General features: G+C 44.4%; 1 protein-coding gene across 4 annotated transcripts in view; it reads right to left on the reverse strand.

Annotated features, from left to right (window-relative positions):
* Positions 1 to 14427, reverse strand: part of focad (focadhesin) — a 63721-nt gene that overhangs the window by 3758 nt on the left and 45536 nt on the right. For all 4 annotated transcript variants that reach the window (XM_021615173.3, XM_021615174.3, XM_090183861.1 and 1 more), the window contains 17 exons: positions 12393 to 12434; positions 11907 to 12015; positions 11133 to 11249; positions 10685 to 10923; positions 10405 to 10494; positions 7146 to 7296; positions 6785 to 6904; positions 6569 to 6691; positions 6337 to 6414; positions 5559 to 5630; positions 5327 to 5429; positions 2100 to 2309; positions 1803 to 1918; positions 1308 to 1568; positions 1063 to 1152; positions 741 to 918; positions 343 to 440 (listed from right to left, as the gene is read on the reverse strand). In XM_021615173.3, the coding sequence (XP_021470848.3) occupies positions 343 to 440; positions 741 to 918; positions 1063 to 1152; positions 1308 to 1568; positions 1803 to 1918; positions 2100 to 2309; positions 5327 to 5429; positions 5559 to 5630; positions 6337 to 6414; positions 6569 to 6691; positions 6785 to 6904; positions 7146 to 7296; positions 10405 to 10494; positions 10685 to 10923; positions 11133 to 11249; positions 11907 to 12015; positions 12393 to 12434 (2197 nt within the window). The remainder of the gene's footprint in view (positions 1 to 342; positions 441 to 740; positions 919 to 1062; positions 1153 to 1307; positions 1569 to 1802; positions 1919 to 2099; positions 2310 to 5326; positions 5430 to 5558; positions 5631 to 6336; positions 6415 to 6568; positions 6692 to 6784; positions 6905 to 7145; positions 7297 to 10404; positions 10495 to 10684; positions 10924 to 11132; positions 11250 to 11906; positions 12016 to 12392; positions 12435 to 14427) is intronic.

Consider the following 14427-nt stretch of genomic DNA (forward strand, 5'->3'; position numbering starts at 1 on the left):
TTACTTTTATCGTAAATCAAAATAGAATATATTTCTAAACACTTCTACATTAATGTGAATGCAACCATGATTACGGATAATCCTGAATGAATTGTGGATAATCCTAAATGAACCGTGAATAATGATGAGTGAGAAAGTTACTGTCCCAATACTTTGAGCTCACTGTACCAATATCACACCTGCACGTGAACTCTAAACATACCAGCTGTCCCATGTATCAATTCACACACACACACACACACACACACACACACACACACACACACACACAGAGAGAGAGAGAGAAATAACACAGCACCTGTGTATGTGTTTCTGAGAATAGTGTTAAAATACTTTACTGACCTGCCTGGTGTCTCCACACTTGACAGCGGTCACTCCGTAAGCAACATTTCTTATGAGTCCCATCAGCTCCAAAAGCCACTCCATTCGTTTGGACACACCTAGAAAGTGTACTTGTTATAAATCAGGGTTTCCTTCTAAACCTGCACAAGCACACGCAATCCAACTAATAAAGAGAATGGATTCGCAAAGTATTTCAAGTCATGTGTGCTTTTGCAGCTAGAACGAAAACACTTTAGGAGTACTTCATTTACCAATAAACGATCAATGCAGTATATTACAAACACTTTGCAAATACCCCTGACCCCCCTTGGCACTTCTATAGGTCTAAAAGGTCAGATCAGTTCAAGCACAACGTTGAAATCCGCCAGCCCTGAAAGCTGATTGGTTGTTGGGCTGACCTGTGTTGGGGCTGGCGGCCAGACGGCATTGGTAGAAAGTCTGCAGGAGGAGCCAGCCCACCTTGTGGCTGGACCAACCCCGGAGCACGGCCGCGATGACATCGTTGAGGCCCAGGAGTGGCACTCGGCCCTGAGAGGTGAGGTGAGCCAGGATGAAGCTGGTCTTCTCCATCTGTTCCTGTAGAGGAGGCAAGAGAGCAACACATCACTCAAAGAAGGGATGTGATTGATATCGGACAAAATAGAAACGCAGCAGGAAGACAACATTGGTTTTGGGGAAGGTTGATTTTAATGACGCATGGGGTGAGGCGACAATCAGTACCTCTGTGACTTGGGCGATGCGGTCGATCTCTGTGTCAGCCAACTCGGACAGACATTTGGAGACTCCCACGTACAGGTGCACCTCTTGGTCCTACAATAAACCATGGATACATCTCAGTGCATGGTCGATATTCAATAATGCTTAGTGATCACTAGTCTTGCACACACAGCCATTTCTTGTCGTGTGATTGACTAAGAAGAATAAGTGACAGGTGTACTTGTCTAAAAAAACAAAGATTTCCCTGCCTGTATGTGGTTGGGGAGTACGTTGAAGATCTTCTCTATAGTAGTACACAGGACGGCCCAGACGGTGTTGGGCGGGTTGGGGAGGGCCATGGCCTGTGCCAGGCCCCGGAGGAGGGACAAACAGATGGCCAGGCGCTGGGGCCGGACGTCCTGCTGGAACTGCTGCAGACCCAGGGTCTCCACGTAAACCTGAAGCTTGTCCTCCGACACGTGCTTCATCCATACAGAGAGATTGTCGTACAGGTGACCTCGCGTCCACATCTAGGGGGAAGAGAACCGTGGAGGAAGAATGAATGGAGGGCTCGCACTCTTCACTTCGTTCCCAGAGGGGGGGTTATTACAAGCTGTAATGTCTGGCCAAACAATAATTGACCAATAAACTTCCTGGGAGAAAATGAAACCCATAGTACTTTGACGATCCACTGACATTCAGAATTGAAAATCCCTGAATGGCATATTCATAGAGGATTACAAATGGGGTTATGGAGGACTCACACTAAGACTGTGGACCAGGGGTGGGCTCAGCCACACCCCCAGGAAGAGAGATGCACTCTGGGAAGACTGGGCTTGGTTGGATGCCAGCTCTATACATTGGTGTTGGACCACCTCACCTGTTGGGAAAATAACATGTATTTTGCTAATCCATGATTGCTAGGCTTTCACTGTGTGTACGTATTTATCCTTTCCTACTGAGATGAACATCTCTTTTACAAGGAGGCCATATCATTTATCTGCGTGTTTGTGAAGTGTATGACTATGTGGAACAGATAGGTGGGGAGGGTATCACAGTACCAAAGTTGAGCCTCATGAGAGGGGACAGGATGGCGCTCCAGTTGACAGGGGGGTACTGGTAACTCCCTCCCACTGTGGCCAGGGAGGACAGGGCTGTCTTCACCAGGCTAGGGTGGGCAAACTCTGGACCTTTCTTTCCTGCCTCGGTGAGGAAGTCCACAACAGATCTGATAACACTCTTCTCTGGGAGGTAACTGAAGTCCTGGGGCACTGAGAGAGAGAGAGAGAGAGAGGTGCTTGACTAAGCTTTTTCTAATGCATTGGAAGGGGCAGGATTTACACGTTTAGCACGACTCCATTAGTTGTGTTACACGGGGCAAGCTAAGTCTACCTAAAGTATTTAAAAGAAAATACTGAGTCATGCATAGAAGTACATACAGTCGTGGCCAAAAATATTGGCACCCTTGCACTTTTTTCAAGTAACTCACAATTTTCACTAAAAATAAGTTGAAATTGATCAAAGCGTTTGGTCTCCACAATTTATTTAATTGTTAATATTACAGAACGTTTGTTTTTCATTCAGAACTTAATACAGTGGGGCAAAAAAGTATTTAGTCAGCCACCAATTGTGCAAGTTCTCCTACTTAAAAAGACGAGAGAGGCCTGTAATTTTCATCATAGGTACACTTCAACTATGAAGTAAATCAGAAAATAAACAAATGGCATTATTGATACCCTAGACTTAATATTTGGTAGCACAGCCTTTAGTCATAATTACTGCAATCAAGCGCTTCCTATAGCCATCAATGAGCTTCCTGCACCTTTGTACTGGCAGTTTGGCCCACTCTTCTGAGAACTGCTTCAGTTCTCCAAGATTTGAAGGGTGCCTTCTCCCAACTACTGTTTTCAGATCTCTCCACAAGTTTTCAATGGGATTTAGGATCTTGACTCATTGCTGGCTACTTCAGCACAGTCCAGAGTTTTGTCTTGAAAATATTCCTGGGTGATTTTTGAAGTGTGTTTGGGGTCATTGTCCTGCTGGAAGACCCATGACCTTTGACGGAGACCCAGCTTTCTGACACTGGGTCCGACATTGTGCTCCAAAATGCCTTGGTATTCTCCTGATTTCATGATGCCATGAGGCAGCAAAGCAACCCCAAAACATCACTGAACCTCCTCCATGTTCGACTGTAGGGAAGATGTACTTTTCGTTGAAAACTTCCATTTTGTTTTCTGTAAACAGAGAGATGGTGTGCTTGGCCAAAAAAACTCTAATTTGGTCTCATCTGTCCAGAGGACATTCTCCCAGAAGGATCTTGGCATGTTCAGGTGTGTTTTGGCAAATTGCAGTCTGGCTTTCGCATGTCTCTCTCGCAGCAGTGGGTTCCTCCTGGGTGTATTACCATATAACCCCCTTTCATTGAGTTGGCGACGGATGGTGTGAGTTGAAACTGTCATACCTTTGTGTCTGATGGTCCGCTTGAGTCTGTGTGGCAGTTGATCGAGGTGCATTCTCCACCATTCAAACAATCCTTCGCTGCAGTCTTCCATCAAGTTCTCTTGCGGCCACGTCCAGTGAGGCTGGCTACAGTGGCATGGGCCCTAACCTTCATGATAACATTACGTATGGTGGAAACAGGAACATCGAGGTCTCTGGAGATGGACTTGTAGCCTTGAGATTGTCAACGCTTGGCTACAATCTTGTGTCTTGACCTCCTCAGCTAATTCTCTGGTTTTCTTTCTTTTCTCCATGCTCATTGCGGTAAACACAGTGACACATAACAGGAGAATGAGTCCTTTTCTCTATTCGGGTAGGCAAACTGTTGCCCTTTCATATGTCTAAAGGTACAAACTCTGCCTTCCCGGTGGGCCTGGAGAGGAAATCAAGTGCACTATGTTCCCGCTGGCCAATCAGATTGCTCAGATGACCGAGTCTGCAATAATGAAGCAGACATAAAAGAAAGCTACGCCAAAATTGATACTGTGAGATTTCAAAACGTTTAAAAGCATTACTAGAGAGAGACGGTCAACGAATACAGCAAAGAGATGCTGTTTTTTATGAGTGTTCTTACTCAGCACTGTCAACACTTTGTATTCAACACTTCTATAATCCATAAAATTCCTGTTCTTCCTATTATCACTCAGCGCTACAACAAGCAGTGCAGCAGTAATGAATGAGAAGGAAAGTGTATCTACAGTCGTGGCCAAAAGTTGAGAATGATACAAATATTAATTTCCACAAAGTTTGCTGCTTCAGTGTCTTTAGATATTACTACGGAATACTGAAGTATAATTACAAGCATTTCATAAGTGTCAAAGGCTTTTATTGACAATTACATGAAGTTGATGCAAAGAGTCAATATTTGCAGTGTTGATCCTTCTTTTTCAAGACCTCTGCAATCCGCCCTGGCATACTGTCAATTAACTTCTGGGCCACATCCTAACTGCTGGCAGCCCATTCTTGCATAATAAATGCTTGGAGTTTGTCAGAATTTGTGGGTTTTTGTTTGTCCACCCGCCTCTTGAGGATTGACCACAAGTTCTCAATGGGATTAAGGTCTGGGGAGTTGTTGTTATTATTAGCGACTTGGGTCTTTTTTAATATCAAGGAATATTTCACTTTCTCTTTTTATAGGTGTAACAACATTAATTTGTACATGAGGCAGAAATAATGCGGTGTGACTCGAGTTTCGCCATCAGCTGGAAGACAGTGTCCCTTTTTTGGTCAGTGTCAGTGGAGGAAAGGGAAAGCGGAGGGATGTTGAGAGACGGACCCTCAGTCTGCTGCTCTCTCCCTCCGCTGAGACTGACCATCAGATGCAGGCACCAGCCCAGTAAAATAAAAATATAATTATTTAAATGTATGCTCACTCAGCTGTGCCTCACAAGTACTACACCAATGGCTCTATTACCGGTGTGATCATATAGCCTACCTCAAATTTTGTTTGTATAGTTTTAATGTCCCGAACAGCAATGCATAGGCAGGTCAATTGAAGCAAAGCCAGTATGTGGTGATAATGAATTGGGACGATAGCTTACTGCACAAACCTAATTTCTACAGTACTGTTTTTAATTGGTTAATATTGCATAGGCTTACATTTTTTAAGTCATGTTAATGAAAAGAAATCAGAGTGGTAGATCTCGGCATGCATTTTGACTCAGAAAGTGATCTTGACTCAGAAAAGGTTGGTGACCACTGGTATAGAACCACTGAATTATAGGATCTCTATGAAGCCACAAATCTCTAGGTATGTTAGGTCTGAGGCATGTTGTTGTGTGGTCCTTACCTGCTGTGCGGCTGTGGCTGGTGGACATGTGGGCCAGGTGGAGATGCCCCACCAGACAGGCACTGTTAGACTGCAGCCCGATGGCCCCTGAGAATGTGATGATCTACAGGTGAAAGACAGGAGCAGTGTTAGTTTGTTGCTTGTTTCTTGCTTTATGCATGTCCCTTGTGAGCTGTTAAAACAACATCCTCTTGAAGGACAGTAAACGTCCTCAATCAATCAACGTTCTTACCTGTGTGATGGCCCGTATGACCTCGTTCATTCTGGACTGCTGCTGGGAGGACTGCTCAGATTCATTCTTCAGCTAGAAGGGAGAGAACAGACACACATTGTCACTTTTTACAGAGAGGAAGAGAAAGAGAGAGGCCCACTTGGGCATAAAATCAGTTTCCCACCAGCAGGTGACGTTGTTTCGCCAAGCAAGGAGTTTTTGTATGGAGGTCAATGAGAGTGTGTCGAATTTGGTCCCCCCAAAAATATGGCTTATTTGCTAAGTGAGGTTTAATGGATCTATAGAAGTTTTGTAATGCTTAAGTTGTTACGAGTGTACTGATATAAGTAGGACACGTGACATCCTGGCAACTTTGAGAAAAAATACTTTATATCGGAGTTGTTTCGAGATGGCCATGCATATTCATGACATGAGGTTAGTAGCACAGCATCTCTCTCCATTGAATTCAGGCAGTTGACTTCAACAACTTTCATTGAATATTCAAAAAAGGATTACAATAATGAGATGTATCCGCCAATCCAAAGAAAGGATAGGTGGGAGCTAGACAGCCTGCCGTGCTGCTTTGTCGACGACGACTCCCATTGTTAGGGCCGGGGAGACATCTTGTTAGTATATCCATACTCTTTGCTTATATTCACTTAGAACACACTCTACCATTGCACATGTAAAGCCATAAATAGGTGTTTGGCTCTTTCTAGGGGGAAGTTTTTGAACTGTTCATTTGGGAGGATTACCTTTTGTATTTGTACAGTACAGCACTGCATGTAGGAAGACTCACCTGAAGGATGCCAGTCTCTGATCCCACCAGAGCCACCAGGCCGTTGACAGCAGCCAGCCTCTGCATGGTGGGACAGCCCTGCAACACAGGGGAGGAGAGCACACTCAATTAATTACAGCCGGACTCACACTGTTCATTGGCATGAATTACTTGCGATGCCAGGCCCATTGTTTAAATAGCTTGTTTGGAACATAGGTAAACGTTTGCTCTGCCCTGGTTGTCGTTCCAGTACCTCAGCCAGTAGGATCTTGATCCAGGCATCCAGAAGGCGGGGTTGGATGTCCTCTGCCTTGCCGTGGCCGCAGGATGACAGACCATGAACAACCACGCCAAGAGCCAATGAGAAACCTGGAGTCTGGACAACACAGGAAAGACGTATAGTTGTAGATTAACAACATTGCACACACACACACAAACCTCGCACACTCATGAAAATGTACCATCTCACCTGCTGGCTCTCCTCTGTCATGCTACGGAGAGTGCTCATGATCTCCTCTGATTTAAGGGCATCAACTACCCCTCCACTGAAGGCTGCCACCCCCACACCTGCTACAGAGTAGGCCAACACCTTGGGAGGGAGGGAGGGAGGGAGGGAGGAAAGGAATGAGGGAAGGAGATAGCATATGGACATTTAAAAAAAAAATAATAATGATTCATAAAAGGTGAGCGAGCACACTATACATATTATCTGTTAATAACCTTATAAATTATTTATTTAAGGGAAGACATCGTTATGAATCCTGTTTCAGGTGTCAAATCTGACCCTACAGAGTAAAATAGCAGTGAATGAGATATAAACTAATATGAACCTCCTGCAGCATGCGACCCTGACTGCTGCTGTCCCCCTGTAGGGCCTCCAGCAGCTTGTCCAGGGTGAGGCCCACACGGGCCCGGTGTTCTGTCTGTCCACTGCCACTAAGGGCCCCGAGCACCAGGCCTAGTCCCAGCACACAGCCCGCACTGGAGAAAGAAGAGGTAGTGGAAAACGGACAATAGTAGGGGAGTACATTGTTGCACAAACTGAAAGCTTGCCACCTCATACGCACGCATGCGCACATACAGCGCGTTCGCTGACCCCCAGACCCCTTGACTTAACATTTTCTTAAATTTTTGCAAATGTATTACAATTAAAAAACTTAAATATCACATTTACATACAGTACCAGTCAAAACTTTGGACACACCCACTCATTCAAGGGTTTTCCTTTATTTCTAATATTTAATACATTGTAGAATAATATTGAAGACATTAAAACTATGAAATAACACATACGGAATCATGTAGTAACCAAAAAAGTGTTAAAGAAGCCACCCTTTGCCTTGATGACAGCTTTACACACTCTTGGCATTCTCTCAACCAGTTTCAACTGGAATGCTTTTCCAACAGTCTTGAAGGAGTTCCCACATATACTGAGTACTTGTTGGCTGCTTTTCCTTTACTCTGCAGTCCAACTCATCCCAAACCATCTCAATTGGGTTGAGGTCGGGTGATTGTGGAGGCCAGGTCATCTGACGTAGCACTCCATCACTTTCCTTCTTGGTCAAAAAGTCTGGAGGTGTGCCTGGAGGTGTGTTTTGGGTCATTGTCCTGTTGAAAAACAAACGATAGTCCCACTAAGCACAAACCAGATGGGATGGTGTATCGCTGCAGAATGATGAGGTAGCCATGCTGGTTAAAGTGTGCCATGAATTCTAAATATATCAAGACAGTGTCACCAGCAAAGCACCCCCACAACTCTTCCTCCATGCTTCACGGTGGGACCCACACATGTGGAGATCATCCGTTCACCGAGATCATCCGTCTTCTGCATCTCACCAAATATCTCAAATTTGGACTCATCAGAGCAAAATGAAAAATGATTGCGTTTCTTGGCCCAAGCAAGTCTCTTCTTCTTATTGGTGTCCTTTAGTCGTGGTTTCTTTGCAGCAATTCAATCATGAACGCCTGATTCACGCAGTCTCCTCTGAGCAGTTGATGTTGAGATGTGTCTGTTACTTGAACTCTTTACAGCAGAGGTAACTCAGGGTCTTCCATTCCTGTGGAGGTCCTCATGAGAGCCAGTTTCATCATAGCACTTGATGGCTTTTGAGACTGCACTTGAAGAAACTTTTAATGTTCTTGACATTTTCTGGATTGACTGACTTTAATGTCATAAAGTAATGATGGACTGTTGTTTCTCTTTGCTTATTTGAGCGGTTCTTGTAATAATATGGACTTGGTATTTTACTAAATAGGGCTATCTTCTGTAAACCACCCCTACCTTGTCAAAACATAACTGATCGGCTTGAGGAAAGACGCATTGAAGGAAATAAATTCCACAAATTAACTTTTAACAAGGCACACCTGTTAATTGAAACGCATTCCAAGTGACTACCTCATGAAGCTGGTTGAGAGAATGCCAAGCGTGTGCAAAGCTGTCATCAAGGCAAAGGGTGGCTATTTGAAGAATCTCAAATATATTTTGATTTGTTCAACACTTTTTTGGTTACTACATGATTCCATGTGTATTATTTCATAGTTGTTGTCTTCACTATTATTCTACAATGTAGAAAATAGTACAAAGAAAAACCCTGGAATGAGTAGGTGTGTCTAAACTTTTGACTGGTACAGTAAATATTCAGAATCATTGGCAGCGATTTCAGGCTCGAGTCTTTTTGGGTATGATGCTACAAGCTTGGCACACCTGTATTTGGGGAGTTTCTCCCATTCATCTCTGCAGATCCTTTCAAGGTCTGTCAGGTTGGATGGGCAGCGTCGCTGCACAGTTATTTTATGGTCTCTCCAGAAATCCTCGACCGGGTTCAAGTCCGGGCTCTGGCAGGGCCACTCATGGACATTTAGATTTGTCCCAAAGGCACTCCTGTGTTGTGTTGGTTGTGTGCTTAGGGTCGTTGTCCTGTTGGAAGGTTAACCTTTGCCCCAGTCTGAGGTCCTGAGAGCTCTGGAGCAGGTTTTCATCAAGGATCTCTCTGTAATTTGCTCCGTTCATCTTTCCCTTGATCCTGACTAGTCTCCCTGTCTCTGACGATGAAAGACATCCCTACAGCATGATGCTGCCACCACCATGCTTCACCGTAGGGATGGTGGCAGGTTTCCCCCAGAAATGACGCTTGGCATTCAGGCCAATCTTGGTTTCATCAGACCAGAGAATCTTGTTTCTTATGGTCAGAGTCCTTTAGGTGCCTTTTGGAAAACTCAAATTGGGCTGTCATGTGCTTTTTATTGAGGAGTGGCTTCTGTCTGGCCACCCACCATAAAAGCCTGATTGGTGGAGTGCTGCAGAGATGGTTGTCCTTCTGGAAGGTTCTCCCATCTCCACAGAGGAAGTGAAGCTCTGTCAGAGTGACCATAGGTACTTGGTCATCCCACTGACCAAGGCCCTTGTCCCCTCTCCCGATTGCTCTGTTTGGCCGGGCGGACAGTTTTAAGAAGAGTCTTGGTGGTTCCAAACTTCTTCCATTTAAGAATGATTCAGGCCGCTGTGTTCTTGAGGACCTTCAATGCTGCAGAAATGTTTTGGTCCCCTTCCCAAGATCTGTGCCTCGACACAATTCTGGCTCGGAGCTCTATGTACAATTCCTTCGACCTCATGGATTGGTTTTTGCTCTAACATGCACTGTCAACTGTGGGACCTTATATTGAAAGCTGTGTGCCTTTCCAACTCATGTCCAATCAATAGAATACACCACAGGTGGACTCCAATCAAGTTATAGAAACATCAAGGATTATCAATGGAAACAGGAAGCACCTATGCTCAATTTCAAATCTCATAGCAGGGTCTGAATACTTATGTAAATAAGGTATGTTTAAATTTTTTTTTTTAATAATTAGCCAACATTTCTAAAAACGTGTTTTCACATTCTTATTTTGGGGAATTGTTTGTAGATTGATTGTTTTTATTTTGATGAATTTAATCAATTTTAGAATAAGGCTGTAACGTTAACTAAACGTGGAAAAAGTCAAGGGGTCTGAATACACTGTATAAGATGGTAGGGCAGTGTCAATCCAGCCATTCTCATATCTTATATTTATTGAACACTTTTTTAGGTGCAATTCAGACACACTCACTTGTACTCCAGGTTGCTGTCAAAGCAGCAGGCTTCCAGAGTGTCTAGAGAACTCATCAACAGCTCTGTGATCTTCTGACCTGACACATCACTGAACCAGAGAGATAGAAGGAAGGAACAGAGGGAATGCTTTGGAAAAACACAGAAACACAATAACACCCGATGACATCCAATGTCACAATACAAACAAACAAACAAATAAACACGCACACACACACCTCAAGAGTCAATTCTCACACACACACACCACCCCATCTCTACCCCCATGGCAAGCCTCCTACCTGAGCCTCTCCTGGTGCAGGCAGGACAGCAGCATGCCCAGGGCCAGGCCAGAGTGGAACTGGACGGCCTGGGAGTCGTCTGCGGTGGGCGAGCCGGGAAGCCCCGCCCTCAGGGTGGCTAGGACCTGTGGCACGCTGTCCTTGTGCCAGGCAACCAGCACGGGCACCACCAGGGACAGGGCCAGGGCGGCACAGGAGCGGGCGATGGCACTGGCCGTGTTCTCTCCCGAGTAGGACCGCTAAGTAGGATCAGTAAGTTGAAGAAAATACTAATTAAACAATAAAAAAATATAAGCCTACCCATACTGTTGAATGGTATTGTAGAAACATTCAACAACAGTGTACAGGTTTCCATTTCTTTTTATAATGTAACATCAATATAGCATGATTTAGATGCCAGCATAATTCAGTGATAATTCTAGTTGTTGTGCTTGGTTGGTGTACTGACGTGTAGGAACCAGGGGAAGACTTGTCCTCTGGGCTTGTAGCTGCTGCTGACGATGCTGAGGAGAGTGTCCAGGACCATGGCCAGCCAGGTGGATGTGGACAGGATCTCAGGGCCCACCTACAGCATATACCACAACAAACATGGCAGGGGAGAGTTACAGCACCACCCAAATGGTAAAAGCTTTAGATGACTGTGGTCCTTCTTCAGTTCATATTTATTAGGACATTTATCTGGTAAAACAATGGGATACTTTCAGAGACACTCCTTTCTTATTTTATGGTACAGAAATGACCAGCTATTTACTTAAGCAATGAGGCACGAGGGGGTGTGGTAATATGGCCAATAACCCACAGCTAAGGGATAACGCAACGCGAAGTGTCTGGATACAGCCCTTTGCTGTGGTATATTGGCCATATACCACAACCCCCCGATGTGCCTTATTGCTATTATAAACTGGTTACAAACGTAATTAGAGCAGTAAAAATAAACGTTTTGTCATACCCGAGGCTGATATAGCACGGCTGTCAGCCAATCAGCATTCAGGGCTTGAACCACCCAGTTTATAATAAGAAATAACATGGTAAAATGGTAATTACACAGTAACACCCGTAGCATGCATTATTTGTTGTTTTCTCTTCAGATTCATTATAACAAACACTACTAGGCACCAGGGTACTAGTATCCCTTGACACTACATAATTTCCTAGTTAATACCAGGTAAGTACCAGTACTATAAAATACAATGCTCCCATAACGTGTGGAGTCTGCTCTTACCCCAAGTCCTCCCTCCGTGTCAGCGGGCATGTTGCTCTCGTATTTGGCCAGCACCGAAGCCAGACCGCTCAGAGCCAAGATGGAGTTCCCCTGCACCACCGGACTGTCCCTATCGCCACGGAGACACAGGTGTAACACAGGGTTACCATGACAACAGTAGCAGGACTCACCGCCATCGTCAACCAAACAGTGTGGCTACAGGCCACTGCTCCTCGATCCCGGTGTTGGGGGGCTTTAAGTGCGCACAGGATTTTGTTCCAGTCCAGTACAAACGCACCTGCTTCAAGGGTTTGAATGATGGCACTGACCTAGTCTAGAATAGTCCAACAGTTTTGTTGAGACCAAAGCTATCAACAGACAAACAATCGGTAAAATCCCTTACCATAATAATAAATGCAATATAAATGCAAAAAGTTACATTGTTAATGCATACACTTGACACGGTGGGAAATTCAATGTCAATGCAGAGGAGACAAACAGACTTACTTTGCTGCAGATTTGACAACATCAGTCAGCTGGTCCCTGACCCTGTGTAGAGGGAGAGGATAGAGGGAGAGAAGGGGAGAGGAAGACAGGGAGGATGATTTAGAGTCTATCGCTGGACGGGGGGATGAACGTTTCATCTTCTCATGTCTTGATTTACGATTACGCACGCACACAGTCTCTTTTCATCTGAGCGTAGCACATCACTCACATGGCGGATGTCTGTCCCATTGAGAGCATGCATTGACACCGATGTTCCCACTGGTGTGCGTGCAGTTACAGTTGAAGTCAGAAGTTTACATACACCTTACTCAAATTGTTTCAGTTTTTCACAATTCCTGACATTTAATCCAAGTAAAAATTCCATGTTTTAGGTCAGTTAGGATCACCACTTTATTTTAAGAATGTGAAATGTCAGGATAATAGTAGAGAGAATGATTTATTTCAGCTTTTATTTCTTTCAGCACATTCCCAGTGGGTCACAAGTCAGAATACACTCAATTAGTATTTGGTAACATTGCCTTTAAAATTGTTTAACTTGGGTCACACGTTTCAGGTAGCCTCTACAAGCTTCCCACAATAATTTGGGTGAATTATGGCCCATTCCTCCTGACAAGAGCTGGTGTAACTGAGTCAGGTTTGTAGGCCTCCTTGCTCGCACACGCCTTTTCAGTTCTGCCCACAAATGTTCTATGGGATTGAGGTCAGGGCTTTGTGATGGCCCCTCCAATACCTTGACTTTGTTGTCCTTAAGCCATTTCGCCACAACTTTGGAGGTATGCTTGGTGTCATTGTCCATTTGGAAGACCCATTTGCGACCAAGCTTTAACTTCCTGACTGATGTCTTGAGATGTTGCTTCAATAAATCCACATAATTTTCCTTCCTCGGGAAGCCATCTATTTTGTGAAGTGCACCAGTCCCTCCTGCAGCAAAGCACCCCACAACATGATGCTGCCACCCCCGTGCTTCACAGTTGGGATGGTGTTCTTCGGCTTGCAAGCCTCCCCCTTTCCCTCCAAACATAACAATGGTCATTATGGCCAAACAGTTCTATTTTTGTTTCATCAGACCAAAGGACATTTCTCCAAAAAGCACGATCTTTGTCCCCATGTGCAGTTGAAAACCGTAGTCTGGCTTTTCTAGGGCGGTTTTGGAGCAGTGGCTTCTTCCTGGCTGAGCAGCCTTTCAGGTTAGGTCGATATAGGACTCGTTTTACTGTGGATATAGATACTTTTGCACCTGTTTCCTCCAGCATCTTCACAAGGTCCTTTGCTGTTGTTCTGAGATTGATCTGCACTTTTCGCAACAAAGTACGTTCATCTCAACGAGACAGAACGCATCTCCTTCCTGAGCGGTATGACAGCTGCGTGGTCCCATGGTGTTTATACTTGCGTACAATTGTTTGTACAGATGAACGTGGTACCTTATGGCGTTTGGAAATTGCTCCCAACGATGAACCAGACTTGTGGAGGTCTACAATTTTTTTTCTCAGAGGTCTTGGCTGATTTCTTTTGATTTTCCCATGATGTCAAGCAAAGAGGCACTGAGTTTGAATGTAGGCCTTGAAATTCATCCACAGGTACACCTCCAACTGACTCAAATGATGTCAATTAGCCTATCAGAAGCTTCTAAAGCCATGACATAATTTTCTGGAATTTTCCACAATCAAAGGCACAGTCAACTTAGTGTATGTAAACTTCTGACCCACTGGAATTGTGATACAGTGAATTATAAGTGAAATAATCTGTCTGTAAACAATTGTTGGAAAAATGACTTGTGTCATGCACAAAGTTGATGTCCTAACCCACTTGGCAAAACTATAGTATGTTAACAAGAAATTTGTGGAGTGGCTGAAAAACAATTTTTAAATGACTCCAACCTAAGTGTATGTAAACCTCTGACTTCAACTGTATTTGGCCTGCAATTTCTGAGGCTGGTAACTCGAATGAACTTATCCTCTGCAGCATAGGTAACTCTGGGTCTTCCATTCCTGTGGCGGTCCTCATGAGACCCAGTTTCATCATAGCGCATGATGTT

This window comes from Oncorhynchus mykiss, chromosome 9 (genome assembly GCF_057628025.1).
Source record: "Oncorhynchus mykiss isolate SJ-2025 chromosome 9, ASM5762802v1, whole genome shotgun sequence".
NCBI classification, from domain to species: Eukaryota; Metazoa; Chordata; class Actinopteri; order Salmoniformes; family Salmonidae; genus Oncorhynchus; species Oncorhynchus mykiss.